At 52.1% G+C, this 15,995-nt stretch overlaps 1 protein-coding gene and 1 non-coding gene across 2 annotated transcripts; both read right to left on the bottom strand.

The window, feature by feature from the left end:
• Nucleotides 1–14,687, bottom strand: ABCF2 (ATP binding cassette subfamily F member 2). The gene is made up of 15 exons (XM_049777858.1): nucleotides 14,628–14,687; nucleotides 13,805–14,004; nucleotides 7,262–7,474; nucleotides 6,805–6,987; nucleotides 6,552–6,723; nucleotides 5,179–5,274; nucleotides 4,253–4,355; nucleotides 3,315–3,410; nucleotides 3,079–3,198; nucleotides 2,913–3,002; nucleotides 2,491–2,601; nucleotides 2,086–2,148; nucleotides 1,850–1,978; nucleotides 983–1,186; nucleotides 1–541 (listed from the first exon to the last, which is right to left on the bottom strand). Exons 2-15 carry the CDS (start codon nucleotides 13,959–13,961, stop codon nucleotides 404–406), a joined length of 1,875 nt encoding a protein of 624 aa, XP_049633815.1. The 5' UTR covers nucleotides 13,962–14,004; nucleotides 14,628–14,687; the 3' UTR covers nucleotides 1–403.
• Nucleotides 10,065–10,171, bottom strand: LOC125996784 (U6 spliceosomal RNA). The gene has a single exon (XR_007491467.1). It is a non-coding gene; the product is annotated as a U6 spliceosomal RNA (small nuclear RNA).
• Nucleotides 14,688–15,995: the final 1,308 nt, after the last annotated feature.

Here is a 15,995-nt window from a genome sequence, read left to right as displayed (position 1 = left end):
TGCCGGCTTCCTCCTTTATTGGGCACTTTGCAGATAACACGCAGGTCTACAAGTTACCATTAAATAATTATTTAAAAACCGACCAGGATGGAGGCTCAGCCCAGAGCTCTGAACCAGAAGCAGAGAGAAAGGGGCAGTGGGGCTGGAGGGTCAGGGGTCCCTCCAACACCACGAAACCCGGAAGACGAGGGTGTTCGGTGGCTCCTTTGTTGCTGAGACCCAGGGCCGTGGGCGCCCTGACCGTATCACTGCCGGGCGGTTGTCCAGCCAGGACTGGCGCTGGCCACAGCAGACATGGACAGAAGAAGCGGAGGAGCAGGAAGCAGATGGGTTGAGACAGGCCGGAGCAGCTAAGGCAGGAGCAGGGCAGGTGCCGTGGTAGTGTGGGAGCAGCCCGCGGCTCTCACACGTTGTGAGCCCTTCGGGTCAACTGGGGCTCCTCACCCACCAGTTTGGCCTTGAGGTGCTCCTTGTAGGCCAGGATGTCTCCGGGCCACTTGGTGATTGTCTGCTTCTCACACACCCAGATTTCCTGAGCAACCTGTAAAGAGCTGGGACTCAAACAGGGCTCCTGATGCCCCTACCCTGGGGCCTGTTCCTTGGGTTCTGGGGAGTGAACCCCACTCAGCTTGCCACATACCTCCCCCACACCCCCATTCTCTGGGGTGACCTAGCCCAAGAAAACAATAACCAGCAGGGCTGGAGCCTTCTGAGCCAGGGTCTGTGGGTGGCTCGGATTCCTGCTTCTCTGGCTGGGCTGGAACCTGCCCAGTGGCTATATCCTCTGTCCAGTGTCCTTCACATTCCCCAGAAATCCAAGGACTTCCCTACAGTGCCTGCTGGGGCCTCTTTGCTGGACAATCCTGGAGGCAGCAGTGCTGTTCAACACACTCAGAGCTGCTGTGCTAAGCCAGTCACCGCTCACCTAGGCTGAGTCCTGGCTGCATACCCCACTCTTGGGCGCCAGGGCCTGGGGCCTCACCTGCTGGATGAGCCTGAAATCGTGGCTGACCAACATCATGCCACCCTCAAAGTCGTTGATGGCATCAGCCAGTGCGTCGATGGTCTCAATGTCCAGGTGGTTGGTGGGCTCGTCCAGGAAGAGCATGTGGGGATTTTGCCAGGCCAGCCAGGCCAGGCACACACGGCACTTCTGCCCATCGGACAGATTCCGGATAGGGCTCACCTGAGAGGAATACGATACTTGGGGCACTGCTCTAGCTTGGCACTGCCTCCTGCCAACCCACCAACCCAGGAATGGCCCAGGAAGGTTCTAGATCACAAAGCAACAGGACATTTCAGCCACCAGTGTGTCACAAGGCTAATCTGTAAGGGCTGGAGAGATAGAATGAAAGTAAGGCGTTTGCCTTTCATGCAGAAGGTCGGTGGTTCAAATCCCAGCATCAGAGACAGGAATAACCCCTGAGCACTGTCAGGTGTGACCCAAAAACCAAAAAAATAAACAAACAAACAAACAAAAAAAAAAAAACAAGGCTAATCTGTAGTCCTGGCTACTCCTGCCCAAATCGGTAAGCCATGAGTGGCTCTGATCCTTGTCTGGGTCTCTGGCGCCCCTTCATCAGGTGCCATGGCTTGTCCTCGGTGAGACTCACAACCAGTAAGTGACTCTGACCCTCCCATTCTTTAAACACCCTACAAGCTCTGGCAGCCAGCCAGCATGGGGATATGGGCTGGCTCTGGAGGAAAGAATCCAAAGATCTAGCATCCTAGGGTTCGTCTTGTCCCTATATCTCCCTAGCTTCCTGATATCCTGTCCCAGCTCTTCTCCATGCCCTCCTAGCTTCCTGGCATCCGCCCACTCTGCCACTGCACCAGGCCTGTCACGAACCTGCTGTTTTCCTGTGAGACCATATCGCCCAATGATCTTGCGCATCTCTTCTTTCTCCTTGATCTCCGGGTAGCACTTCATCATGTACTCCAAGGGTGATAGGTCTAAGTCCAGTTGCTCTTGTAAATGCTACAGGAAGAACAAAGCAGCCAAGTGGCATGTGGGAGTTCAGAAGAGAAGCCCTGCTAATGTCCCAGTTGGCTGCCCCCCCCCTTCACCCCTCAACACATCCATACCTGATGGTAGCGGCCGATCTTGACGTGAGAGTGCTTCCGGATCATGCCATCTGTGGGCAGCAGCTGGGCAGAGATAGACAAACACACACAGGAGGAAGCAATGTCACAACAAGACTCGAAACCTTCTGATGCTTTTCTCTCAGCATCTCCACTGGTACCAAGATATTTAGGAAGGGGCTCAAAGCTGAAGAGCTAGGATCCAGCACCCATGCTCAGAATTTCTGCTTACGGAGCAGCATTGAAGTTGGGATTCTGTCACAGACGTGCCCAGTGACAACCCTGTACCGTGCATCCCAGAAGATGGCACACACACACACACACACACACACACACACACACACACACACACACACACACACAAACATACACACACGCGCGCCCCCCAATACCCTAGGCATGAGTTACCTCTCCAGTGAGCAACTTTAAGAGTGTGGATTTTCCAGCGCCATTGGGCCCAACCAGAGCCACCCTTGTGTCCAGGTCAATCCCGAATTCCAGATTGTTGTAGATAGAAGGCTGAGGGGATGGGTGAGATGAGAGAAGGGTACCAATCAGGTTAGGGCGCTGACCTCAATCCTCCCCCCAAATCCTTTCAGGTGGGGGCCATGATGGTGACAGGTCAAGCATGGCCCACCTGGCCTGACACATCCTTGATGTCAGCCACTCTTAAGTCCTGATTAAGGTGTCCTGGTCACCTCATAGGAAGTGTCATGACCCCACGGTGTAGCAGTCAGTGAGCAGGAGGCTCCTGGACACTGTGTCCCCAGGACCATGCCCCAGTACCATGTGCCCTAATCCCTGGGCACCCTAGCATCCTGAACACTCACCCCATCCTGAGTGTACTTGAAGCTGACATTCTGCACCATGATGACAGGTGGTGGGATCTTGCCACATGGGGGGAAGTAGAAGGACAGGGTCTAGGAAAAGCGACACAGTTTGCTTTGTCAGTGGATGGCACTGCCTGATGAGGGCCCACAGCCCTGTGCCACTCACCTTGTCGCTCACGACCCTCTCGGTCAGTCCTGAGGCCATCATCTTCTGCAGTGTCTTCTCCTTACTCTGTGCCTGGCGAGCCAGCTTGGCGCTGCCATGCCCAAACCTGGCGATGTAGTTCTGAAAGAGGCCAGAGGGGCGCGGTGCACAGGCTGGCCCCACGCACTGGGCACGACATCCCTTGTCCCTCAGCACCACAGCGGGCAGGGCTGGCCTGATGGCTCTATGGCCCCTACCTTCATGTGTGCGATCTGGTCCTGTTCCCAGTGGAATCTCTTCATCTGGTTCTCCTCCAGCTCTAGCCTCGTCTTCACATATTGATCATAATTCCCCTGCAGGGACATAGGCCAGGCCAGGCAAGCAGTGTTAGCAGTCAACTCTGCCATCTCACTTAGGGTTTAGGAGGCCTAACCCTGCTTTTTAAGTCTGTGCAGGAGAGAAAGAGGACATGCAGTAAAGCTGCTTAGCCTTCAACCTGAGGTCTCTCAATGGGAGGTGTCTAGTGAATCCACCACAAGCTGAACACAGAGCTAAGAGTAAACCTTAAGTACTCCTAAGTGTGGCCCCCAAACCAATAACCCTTCCCTCCCTCTCCAAAAAAGACAAAAACAAACAAACAAACAAAAAACAACCCCTGAAAAGCAACCCAGAGAAGAAAATGATTAAGATAACTCTATGAACGGGAGTCCCAGTTTCTACTGGCCCAAGTCAGTAGACCTCTGAGCGAAAATGACCTTTGGTTTTCCTCTGAGAAGCTGAGGGGAAGGCAAAAATCAGTGGCTGCTGGAGCCTGAGCCCCATTTCTCACAAGAATTAGGCATCAGGCCCAGTGCGGGGGGCAAGGCGGGTGGTGGGCAGGCAGCAGGCCTCTGTGCTGCGAGCACTTAAATGGTAGTGGGCTTCCTAGTCTCCTTGATCATAATAGGAAGCCAAGACTGAGTTCTACCTCTTCTAGTAGTTGTGGGGCCACATCCAGTGGTGCTCAAGGATCTCTCCTGGCTCTGTACTCAGGACCATATGGGGTGCCAGGAATCAAACCCAGGTAGACCACAAGCAAGACCAGTGCCTTGCCTAGTGTGCCCTCTCCAACCCAAAGTCTGATTTGTCTGGAAAAGAGAATGTTGAGTGCTCAAGAGGCACAGAGGTGATCACAGAGATGCCAGGGGTCACTCACCGTGTAATACTTGAGCTTCTTATTGTGCATGTGAATGATGTTGGTGCAGACACCATTCAGGAAGTCTTGGGAATGAGAGACGAGGACCAGGATGCGCTTAAAACTGCAAAGTCAGAGAGTCAGTCAGGGAGGCCGCCCAGGCCAAGAGAGCAGGGCCCCAGATCCCACCCTGTCTGCTGCATGCTCCTGAGTCACAGCCCCTACCACAGCTGCTGGACACCTCTTAGCCACAGGACACTCTCTGACAGGCCTTGAGGTACAGCAACACCCAGGGTCTCCTCACCTCTGTTCTAGTTGTACAAGACCAGAGAAGACATCGCTAATAAGGACAGCCCAGGCCAGAGCTGGACTATATGTTCAACCCCCAGCACCACATCGGGGATATAAAGAATCTCTGTAGGGGCCGGAGAGATAGCATGGAGGTAAGGCGTTTGCCTTTCATGCAGGAGGTCATCGGTTCGAATCCCGGTGCCCCATATGGTCCCCTGTGCCCGCCAGGAGCAATTTCTGAGCCTGGAGCCAGGAAAAACCCCTGAGCACTGCCGGGTGTGACCCAAAAACCAAAAAAAAAAAAAAAAAAGAATCTCTGTATACTAGCTTTTCTCAGTTAAAACAGACATTCCCAGTCGTGGGGGAGACTGCTGAGGCCTCCAGCAAAGCGCCAGCCCACTCACACAGCATATTGGCCATGTAACTTTTCAGCTGCCTCATGCGTACAGATGGGAACCCCTTCTCTGGCCTGATCCTTGGGGCATCAGCTATGGCAAATAAGGAAGCCAGGCCCCCAACCCCTTACTCTGGCTGCCTCACTATCCCAGATCCTTCCTCCTCTCTGCTCAGCTCACTCAGTGAGTATCTGGGTGTCTGTGTCTCTTCCTGGTTCACCTCTTCCTACCCGCCTGCCCGCTCCCTGGCTGGCCCCTTACGTCTTCAGTTCTTCTTCTAGCCACACACAGGCATCAAGGTCAAGGTGGTTAGTGGGTTCATCCAGTAGCAGCATAAAGGGCCGAATGAAGAGGGCTCTGCGAGAAATGAAAAAAGATGCCCGTCAGTACAGCAGGGACACTGACGGTGAACCATGGCGGAAGCAAGTGCTGAGGTTCTGAGGAATGGGGTACTGAGAGGGAAACCCGAGCCCACGGGCAGTGACAAAAGGGCAGGAAATAGGCTGAGGGGTCAGAGCAAGAGTACAACGGGGAGAACACTTGCTTTGCACATGGCTAGCCTGAGGTCAACCCCCAGCACCCTAATCACTCAAACCCACCAGAAGTGATTCCTGAACTGAGAGCTAGAAGTAACCCCTGAGCACTGCCAGGTGCGACCCAAAACCCAAAAAAAGGAAATAGACTAAGTGGCAAAGGGAGGCATACTCACAGCCAGGCTGTGCAAGCTATTGAACCTACAGGTTTCTGCACTGAGATACATGCTCAGTGGCAAGACAAGAGGCTACGGACATAAAGTGTTAAGTAGTATGCATGCACAGTAGCCCTATCTGTATCTGATGGGGTGGCCAGACCCCGAAAGGAGGCTTAAGAATGTCCTTTCCGCCGGGCGGTGGCGCTCGAGGTAAGGTGCCTGCCTTACCTGCGCTAGCCTAGGAGACAGACCGCGGTTCGATCCCCCAAAGCCAGGAGCGACTTCTGAGCGCATAGTCAGGAGTAACCCCTGAGCGTCACCGGGTGTGGCCCAAAAACCAAAAAAAAAAAAAAAAAAAAAAAAAAAAAGAATGTCCTTTCCACAGATCGAATATTCAAACAAGATCTGCAGGCTGTCCGGCACAAAGCCACCACATATGAGCATGAAGTGGTGCAGACACCAAACTCCAACCTCAGGTCAGCAGCACTGGAGCAGGTTGAGAACCTGGGTGCTGTTCATGAGTGGCCAAGCGGCTTTCCCAGGGCAGCGCAGACCATGGCAAGGATGGTCGGCAGAAACACATTTTGGGGCCAGGCTATGTAAGGGTAGAGAGGCTGGAGCTCTCAATAGCTGTGCAATTCTTTTTTTTTTTTTTTTTCAACAAGATGAGAGGGTTGATGAATTCAGAAAGGGGAGTAACATGGAGGTAGGGGATGTAGGAGGAGGCAGAACTTTACCTCCCTCTTACACAGTATATGTGGAAGAAGCAACAACCCTCACTACCCTGTACACAGTGCTGGCCCTCAGTTCTTAGAGACCATGCCAGAAGATCTAGCACTGAGTCCCTCTGGACCACAGGATCAGGAACTTAGTCTCACACCTGCACATACCCGGCCCATCATGTCACCACCCATATCCCAGTATTAAGGTGCAGGAGACTCACCGGGCCAGGGCCACTCTCATGCGCCAGCCCCCACTGAAGTCTTTTAGCTTTTTCTGCTGCATGGCGGGGCTGAAGCCCAGCCCATGCAGGATCCGGGATGCCCTTGTCTCCGCCTTGTCAGCGTCCAGCTCCTCTAGGCGCTCGTAGAGCTCCATGAGCTTCTCGCACTCAGCTGTGGGCATGAAGAGTGAGGGGGTGCTGTGAGTGGACAGCAGGGGGCTCCCCACATCCTCCTGCCAGCCTCAGGCCTTACCATCCTCGTGGGCCAGCCGTTCGGCCTCCTTCTCCAGCATGGCCCGCTCTGTGTCCACCTCCATCACACAGTGCAGTGGCGTCTTGTCGCTGGGCGGCATCTCCCGCGTCAGGTGGTAAATGTCGATGTGCTCAGGGATGGGCACTTCCCGCTTCCCGATGGCAGACAGCAGCATGGACTTCCCTGCGGCAGGGGGACAGACCCTGGTTCTTCCTGGGCACCACCAACTCACTCTTCCCTCATCCCCTCCCCATCACAATTGTTTGTCCTCCAGTCCCCAAATACGTGCTATCTTCCTCATGACTGCCCTACATGCCCACCCACCCTGCACCCCTGAGAAGCCTTTGGCACATACGGCTTGGCTTCCACATTGTATCTGTCCCCTTTTCCAGCACCAACCAGGCACTGACCCTGTAGCGTATCCCTCTTCCCCAGCCAACTCCAGGCAGCCCCTTACCAATGCCGTTCAAGCCAATGAGGCCATACCGACGGCCCGAGTTGAGCTCCAGTTTGGTGTCACTGAGCAGCTCCTGGCCGTGGAAAGTGAGAGACAGGTTGATGATGTGGGCGTCGGTGCTGTTGGGGTGAGAGGCCAGGACACCGGTGACAGCGCGGGCAGCCGCTTTCTTCATCTCAAAGTCTTCCAGCTCCTTGGTCAACAAGTCCACCTCTAGAGAGCCCAAAGGAAAGGGGCAGGGACACATGGAGGGTTTCAGAGCATGCAGATGGCTTGGCTCAGAGCGCCAGCCTGTGAGTTTGACAGAAGCCAGGAAGGGTACCCCAACAGTACTCACTCAGCTGGGAGCCATGCCCATCATCTGAGCCGACAGCCAAAAGCAAGGGCCCGATTATATTTTTTGTGTTCCACAGAATCAGGGACCTAGGGGCCACCCCAGCAGCCTTTAGGACTATCTATGGCTCTGCCCTAACTTAGATTGAAGGTGTGGGTAGTGAAAGGAGCTTGACATGCCAACTTGGACTCAAGATCAAGTGCAACAGAATCAGGTATTGCACAGGCCTGGATCTAACCCTACTCAGTCAATGTACCTTTCACTTCCCACCCTCCCTCTTAACTCATCTTTGTTCAAGGTGCTATCAATGCCCTGGGAGGAATGGCTACCAGAGGGACAGTCCATTGTCCAGGGACACTGGGAAAATGGGGGTGTAATGGAGGGATGGTTCATGCAAAGCAGGGTTGCAGAGAGGAGTACATAATGCTTTCCTTCTCCTTACCCCGCTGAAAGGGGAGTGGTAGATCAAACGGTTTGTAAACTTCTGGGCTAGAATTGTGGATGTTGGAATGATAGTACAGCAGGGAAAGTGCTTGCCTTGCACAAGGCTGACCCAGGTTCAATCCCCAGCACCTCACTGGTGCTAATACCCTGAGCACCACCAGACTTGATTCATGAGTGCAGAGCTAGGAGTAAACCCTGAATATCACCAGTGAAGCCCTAAACACCAAAAACAAGCAAAAACAAACAAACCTCCAACTGTTAAGGCATTAAATTTTGGGCTTGGGACAGTTCCGTGGACTGGTTCAATCCCCAGCACCACATGGTCCCCTAGAGAATAGTCCCCAGCTCCATCAGTGTGACCCAGCACCCCTGGCTCTCTCCTCCCAAATTTTAATCCCAGGAATCTGAATGTCTCCATGGCATAGAGCACCTGCTTGCATGTGTGAGGCCCATGGGGTTGGATCCCCAGTGACAGCTTGGATAGTCAGTCCTAGGAGAGGGGGTTTAGTCACCTACTTTGCAGACACAGTCCAGAGTTTAATCCTTAGTGCAACCACATGTAGCACATGTGGCATTTCTGTCTGCTGTGGTGCCTGGTGCCATAAACAACTCTTCTGTTTTGTTTTGGGGTCACACCCAGTGGCACTCAGGGGTTCCTCCTGATTCTGCATGCAGAAGTTGCTCCTGGCAGGCACGGGGGACCATATGGGATGCCAGGATTCATACCACTGTCTGTCCTGGATCTGCTGCATGCAAGGCAAATGCCCTACCGTTGTGCTATCTCCCTGGCCCCATAAGAAACTTTTGTTTTTTTGTTTGTTTTGTTTTTTGGGTCACACCCGGCCAACACTCAGGGGTTACTGCTGGCTACTGTGCTCAGAAATCACTCCTGGCAGGCTCAGGGGACCATATGGGATGCCGGGATTGGAACCACCGTCCTTCTGCATGCCAGGCAAATGCCCCCTACCTCTCCACATAAACAATTCTTGACTCTCCTAAATCAGCCAGGAACGTGCAAGCACCATGACTAAGGGGGCAGACCTGGGCATTTGTTGCAGTCATGCACTAGCTTCATAGTCAGGGGTATGAATCCAGCTGTGGCAGCACTGACCATGCAAAGGTTCGGGTGACCATTCAGTTTCCACCCCCAAAGCCAGGAGTTACCAGACAGGCACAAGCTTAAACCCTCTTCTATAGTTTCCGAGAAGCTCAGAAAGAAAATCCAGGGCCAGCAAGGGCAGTGCCACAGAGCACAAAAACCCAGCCCCACACTGAGTGTCTCAGAGATGCAAGGGGTCCCACACTGCGACTATCTGTATGGTCAGGTATGGTCACATTTCTTGCCAGGATGGACCTTTACTGTGCAAGGACTATCTCCTGCTGGTTACGAGCTGAGTCTACTCTGTACCTAGGGTGACTCCATATCATGCCCCCTTAAAGTCTGCCTGAATTTAAGCTGATTAAATGAGATCTAGGTCCTACTGAGTGTCTGTCAGGGTCCCACTGTCTGAGGGCAGAGGGCAAATCATTTGTGTGAGAGAGAACCCTGAGAAGTAAGCAGCGAAGTTGTCACTTATACCACCTGAAAGCCCAGCACCAGATCTATGTCATGAGCCCACATCTGTCAAGGGAATGCATGTTGAAAGTGGGTCAGCAGGATAGCAAGGTGGAGATAAGGGAGGGGCATCACTGACCTTGCAGTCATCATGCTACCAGTCAAGACTGACCCAGATAATGCTGTTCTTGGGGATCTTGGCACTGCAACCACCTGTGTATTCACACCATCGCTGAACCATGACACCAAGAAAACATGGCAGTGATGAAGCAGTAGATGCATATTCAAGGGGTAACAAACAGGCACAAGGCCCAAAATTCAATTCCTTGCACCACAGGGTGCCCTAAACAAGGGTGGTCCCTCCTGAGTTTTTAAACAATGAGAGAAGCAGGTCCAGGCACTTTTTCAAGGAGGAGCACAGAAGAGACTGGGTTCACGCCCAAGAATCCTCTAACTTTTTTTTTTTTTTTTTAAATATGGAACGCTTCATGAATTTGCGTGTCATCCTTGCACAGGGGCCATGCTAATCTTCTCTGTATCGTTCCAATTTTAGTATATGTGCTGCCGAAGCGAGCACAGAATCCTCTAACTTCTAATGCCCTGTAGTTTTCACATATACCCCCTTGGCAATTTTGCAGCAGAAGGCCCAGAATGATAAAAGCTCAATAGGGAGGGCAGAGAGCTCAGAGATCAGCTGGGGGGGCCGGGAGGTGGCGCAAGAGGTAAGGTGCCTGCCTTGCCTGCGCTAGCCTTGGACAGACCGCGGTTCGATCCCCCGGTGTCCCATATGGTCCCCCAAGCCAGGAGCGACTTCTGAGCGCATAGCCAGAAGTAACCGCTGAGCGTTACCGGGTGTGGCCCAAAAACCAAAAAAAAAAAAAAAAAAAAAAAGAGATCAGCTGGGGCTGGCAGAAGAGGTGTGGATGGCAAGGTCATTCTTGCTACACCCAAGGCTGTCTGAGGCCAAGCAGGGGAGCACCAATGCCCACCCTGCTACTCCCTGGGCTCTACTCCAGTGGCCAGGCAGAAACTGGCCATTACCCCGTGACCATGCTGTCCCTATTCATTGAAGCGTAGGTGCCTGATGTAAACTTTGCAAAATGGAGTTCATGTTTTGACAGAAGGAAAGAACTTAGTTTCTCTTTTGTTTGTTTGTTGTTTGGGGGCTACACCCAGTGAAGTTTAGGAGTAACTCCTGACTGCATTTAGGAATCACTCCCTGGCAGTGCAGGGTGAGTCCTATGGGATGCTAGGAACAGAATCTGGGTAGGCCCTGCACAAGGCAAACTTCGTTCCTGCTATACTATTACTCTGCTCCAAAGTTTCTTTTCTTTTTTGATTTTTGGGCTATATTTGGTGACGCTCAGGGATTACTCCTGATTATGCACTCAGAAATTGCTCCTGGCTTGGGGGGGGTCCATGTGGAACGCTGGGGATCGAACCCAGGTTTGTCCTGGATCGCCCGCATGCAAGGCAAATGCCCTGCTGCTGTGCTATCATTCAGGCTCCCAAAGTTTATTTTCTATGTGGTTAACAGGCTTCTCACAGGCCTCCATTGAGAAGGCAGAGCAGAGAACCTTATGTTCTAACTCAAGACTTGGCAAGCTTTCTTAATGCTTTCTAGGGCAAATGGGAGAATCAAGACTCTTGATATGGTTTGGAGCAATAGCAAAGCAGGTAGGTGTCTGCTTTGCATGTGGCCAACCCAGAACCAACCTGGGTTCAATCCCCAGCATCCCACATGGACCCCCTAAGTCTGCCAGGAGTGATTTCTGGGCATAGAGCAAGGAGTGACCTCTGACTACTGCCGGGTGTGGCCTAAAACCAAACCAAACCAAACTAACAAAAAGACTCTTAGATATATATAAATGACCGTTTAAAATTAAAGTTCTGGGACTGGAGTGATAGCACAGTCACAGGACATTGCATGCAGCCAACCCAAGACGGAGCCCAGTTAGATTCCCGGCATCCCATATGGTTCCCCGGAGCCTGCCAGGAATAGGAGTGATTTCTTTTTGTTTGTTTTTATTTTTATTTTTGTTTTTGGGTCACACCCGGCAGCACTCAGGGGTTACTTCTGGCTCTATGCTCAGAAATGGCTCCTGGCAGGCTCAAGGGACCATATGGGTTGCCAGGATTCAAACCACCGTCCTTCTGCATGCAAGACAAATGCCTTACCTCCATGCTATTTCTCCGGCCCTGGGAGTGATTTCTGAGTAACTCCTGAGCGCCACTGAGTATCACCCAAACCTTTGGTGCCAGGGATTAATCCAAGAGCCACATCCAAGACATGTACTACACCACCTGTGTCTGTCTTCCATATTATTTATTCTGGTTTTTTTGGTTTTTATTTTTTTGTTTTTGGTTTTTGGATCACACCCAGCAGCGCTCAGGGGTCGCTCCTGGCTCTACACTCAGAAATTGCTCCTGGCAGGCTCGAGGGACCATAAGGGATGCCGAGATTGGAACCACGGTCCTTCTGCATGCAAGGCAAACTGCCTTACTATTGTGTATGTAAATATTTTAGGGGATTACTATGTTACTCACCCTAAACTGATCGGTGATTGTGCCCTACCCTAGGGTGTGACCTGGCATTCTGCCCCCACCCTAGGGTAGTACCTGATTCTGCTTCCACCATTGGTTGGTATCTGATCCCACCACTGGGTGGTACCTGACTCTGGGGGATAAAAACAAGGGTCTGTGGAAGGCCGAGGCTTTTTTGCTGGAACTGAGGCTGAGTCTTTGGACTTCAGTCTTGTCCACCAAATAAAGCTAATATTTCCACAAGCCTGACTGTCTGCGAGCTGTTTACCCGCCATTTCACCTCAGAACCGTCAGCTAGACAGGATGGCAGACGAGTGCTCCGAGCTGGAAGAGAAAGGCCTCATCTTCCATCCCTCCATCAGTCAACCTCTTCAGGGGCTGACTTGCAACACCTTACCTCCATGCTATCTCTCCGGCCCCATATTATTTATTCTAAATAATATTATTCTATACCACTCCACTTTCTTCTGTCTTGTTAGCATCTTTTTATATGAGTTCAAATTTGCATGAGTGATTATCTCCTCTTCAAGCTTTTACTAATTATCTACAAGTTTCAACAAACCAAAATATCTAAATTCTTTTTTTTTTTTTTGGCCACACCCAGTGATGCTCAGGGGTTACTCCTCAGAGATCGCTCCTGGCTTGGGGGATCATAGGGGATGCTGGTGATCGAACTACGGTCATTTCTAGGATAGCGTGAGCCAGGCAGACTCCCTATGCTTGCCAGGCCCCACGCCTTGCCTCTTGCCACACTCAGGCTTTATCTAAATTCTTACAAAGATCAAACCATGTTCCAAAAGAAAAAAAGTATTCAACGTAACAAGGTAACAACTTTGCTCTCTTGGATGGTCAAATGTAACTTTAAAGCAAGGGGAAGTCAAGTGCAACATTAAATATTAAATGTTACACTAAATCTGTGGTAGTCAAAACTTCCCTGGGAAAAGAAGAAAAATATGACAATTTAAGGGGCAATAAAGATCTGAATGGCAAAAAGACCTGTTGGAATTGTTCTCAGGAGGCAGGGAACTGATTACCAAGACCTAGAATATTTTTTTTTTGTTTGTTTTGGGAACACATCCACTTTTTGCTCTGCATTCAGAAACCACTGGTGGTGCTTAGGGGAAACATAAGCAAGCTCCCAAGCCTAGGATGTTCTTTACTGTCATGTTTCTCCATCAGGACCAGTAGTTGTCAACCGCTGTATGCCTATGACTACACACTACTATAAAGACTGCCATTTATCAGAGGACAGATGTGCACAGCACCTCAGCATTCAGTCCTGGGTCTACTAGCACTTTGGGGTAGATGCCACAAAATTTTCAGGAACAGGAGCACCCTTCACAGAAGAAAACCATGGCACAGTGGAGCGTTCCTTTGATTCAGTCATAGCCCCGGAAGGAGGATGGCATGGCAAAGAGCCTGGTACAGTGGCCATCCCCTCCTAGAAATGGGATCTGAAGTGGCCCAGCTAAGCCTGGAGTTTGTTGGCTACCAGAGGGGCCATACACTTAGATTCCAGCTCATATGCACAAGCTCTAACCTTATGCTCTTAGTGATCTGGAAGTTTCCAGGACCCAACTCTTATTCTCTACAAGAAGCCCCAGCAAGTCCCAGCAACCCCCCCCCCCACACACACACACATCCCGGCACCACCAGGCTTTGTCACCTGTGTCCTCTCTGCCATTAGCCTCATTTTTATCCTCTGCCACCTGTGGCTCTGTCACAGCATCCCCATTCTCCTCGTGTCCCTTGCGGGGCCGCTGGCGCGCCTTGGCAGCTTCCTTCTTCTTGGCTGCTTTCTTCTTGGCCAGGTCGGAGGGCATGGTGGCGAACGAACTGCAGGGGTGGGCTAGTCTTCCGGGGAACCTGAAGTAGGGGGGCAAACACCCCAAACCCTAAATCGGAAGGCACTCCAGTCCGAAGGAGAATTTTCTCATCCAGCTCGGGGCTCCCAAGCTTGTTTCCTTCGGGGCTCAGTCGCCCAGGTAGGTGGGGGTCCCTGCGCTTTCCAAGCAGGACATTTCTGGGCCCCGCAAGCAGCGCCCCAGCCGGCGATCCCATTCCACCACTGCGCCTTTTGAAGACGCTGCATGCAGCATTCGTGCATCAGGCTCTGCCAGTCCCCGATTTCCCCGCAACTTGGCTCTGGACGCTCCTCGGCTTCCTCGTCCCAGCCGCCTTGGGCCTGCTCCCCATCATCCCGCCTGGCCATTGGGCCGGCTTCTCTCCGGGACGCTTTCCTACTGCCCCGGGTGGGAGGAGAAGGCCATGGGGGTGCTTCCCTCTAGGTGCGCTCAACTAGCCACCCGGATTCCGTGCTCCCCCCACCCCAGCCCAACAGCCTTTCTCTCTCTCCCTTAGTCCTTTCCTTCTCCCTCTCTCTCCATCTCCTCCACTCCGACCCCGGTTCTTCTCTCCGGCCCCAGCCTTCCTCCCCCTTACTGGCCGCCACCCCCACCCCGCTTACAGCGCCCCTTCCCCCAACTCACTGGGCCTCGCCGCTCGGCCTCTGTCGCAACAGAGCTGCTCTTGGGGCTCCTCCGCGTGCGGCCGGCTCGCCAGCCAATCAGGACCTCGCGCGCTTCCGAGGGCGCCGACGCGCGGGATTCTGGGAAATGTAGTTCTCCCGTCGTAGGAACCCAGTTGAAACCTCGGCCGGAGAACTACCACCTAGACCAGGAGCTTCGCACGGGCCTTGGAACGTCATCAGAACGCGCCTGATGGATCGGAGACTGTGCGTTAGTGCTCGCTTCGCAGGCCCGTCTAGGACACTGGAAACTGCAAATCCCAGGCTTGGTTCTGGTAGAAGGGGGATGAGCCTTTCTCATCGACTACACCCGCCTGGAGAAAAATATTTATTGAGTTACGTGGATTTAACTAGAATCCAGAGCCTAGGGTAGTTCGGCTCAGCCCGTCCGGGGAGAACTAACTACGCTGCCCACGTTGCATGATGAGCATGGATGGAAACAATGGAGAAAGAAGAGGAGGAAGAAGGAACCTGAGAAATGTGCGCATCCCAGGTGGAGGGTGCGAAAGAAGGACAGAATTCCTCCCAGAAAGAAAGGCATTTTATGAAAATCAAGCCTTAGCGGCTGATCAGGATTTTGATCAGAGGCCAATTGTTGGTTTTGAACTTGGGTCGCTTAGCCTCCTCGCTTACTTAGGTTTCCCTGGAAGCCGCAGTTAATTTGGTGCGAAGAGCTCCGAAAGAAAAAAAGTAAGCTCCCTTTTATAAACTAAGTTTAATCATGATTGAAGCATCTGCCTTTTCCCATTACCTGCCCCAGGAGATCTACTGTTTAAAAAACAGACTTTCTTCCCCCACGTTTTCAATCTCACGTGTGCACTTGGAAGGCTTGAGTCGGCCTGGGCAGCCCCTGTGGCTCTGTTCAGTGGAGCATCACCATCCGTGACGCTGCTGCGGGGAGGAAATGTGGCGCCAGTCCTGAGCATAATTTCCAAAGTTACCTGCACAACCCTTCAAAGGATGTGCTCATTTCTTCCCCCCGGAGTAGAATTATTTTCCTTTCTCACACTTGATTCCCAGAGACTCTAAATTACTTGAATTTTAAACAAGCCCATTTTTATCTGCATGTCTTTGAACATACATGTTTCTAGAACACCCACCATCAATTTCATGGAGTTTGGGGGGAGCACACCCGCTATGATGAGGGCTTCTGTCTAGCTCTACTCAGATATCAATCCTGGTGTTGTTTGAGGAACTATATAGAGTATAGAGTGCTGGGGTTCAAATTCAGTAAAGCAAGCACCCTATCCACTGTATTGTCACTCCAGCCTCCAATTTTTGGGAGGGAGGGGGTTTGTTTTTGTTTTAGAGCCATACCTGGCAGTGCTCA

Source organism: Suncus etruscus, chromosome 1, assembly GCF_024139225.1.
Source record: "Suncus etruscus isolate mSunEtr1 chromosome 1, mSunEtr1.pri.cur, whole genome shotgun sequence".
NCBI classification, from domain to species: domain Eukaryota; kingdom Metazoa; phylum Chordata; class Mammalia; order Eulipotyphla; family Soricidae; genus Suncus; species Suncus etruscus.
This window is presented reverse-complemented; position numbering and strand designations above follow the sequence as displayed.

Excerpts from the sequence above, each read along its gene's own strand:
- ABCF2 (XM_049777858.1), bottom strand. The coding sequence starts at position 13,961 with ATGCCCTCCGACCTGGCCAAGAAGAAAGCAGCCAAGAAGAAGGAAGCT. Across the intron at positions 5,275-6,551 it reads ATGAGAGTGGCCCTGGCCCG|AGCCCTCTTCATTCGGCCCT; the intron begins GTGAGTCTCCTG and ends CATTTCTCGCAG. Across the intron at positions 2,602-2,912 it reads TCAAGTACACTCAGGATGGG|CCTTCTATCTACAACAATCT; the intron begins GTGAGTGTTCAG and ends CCATCCCCTCAG.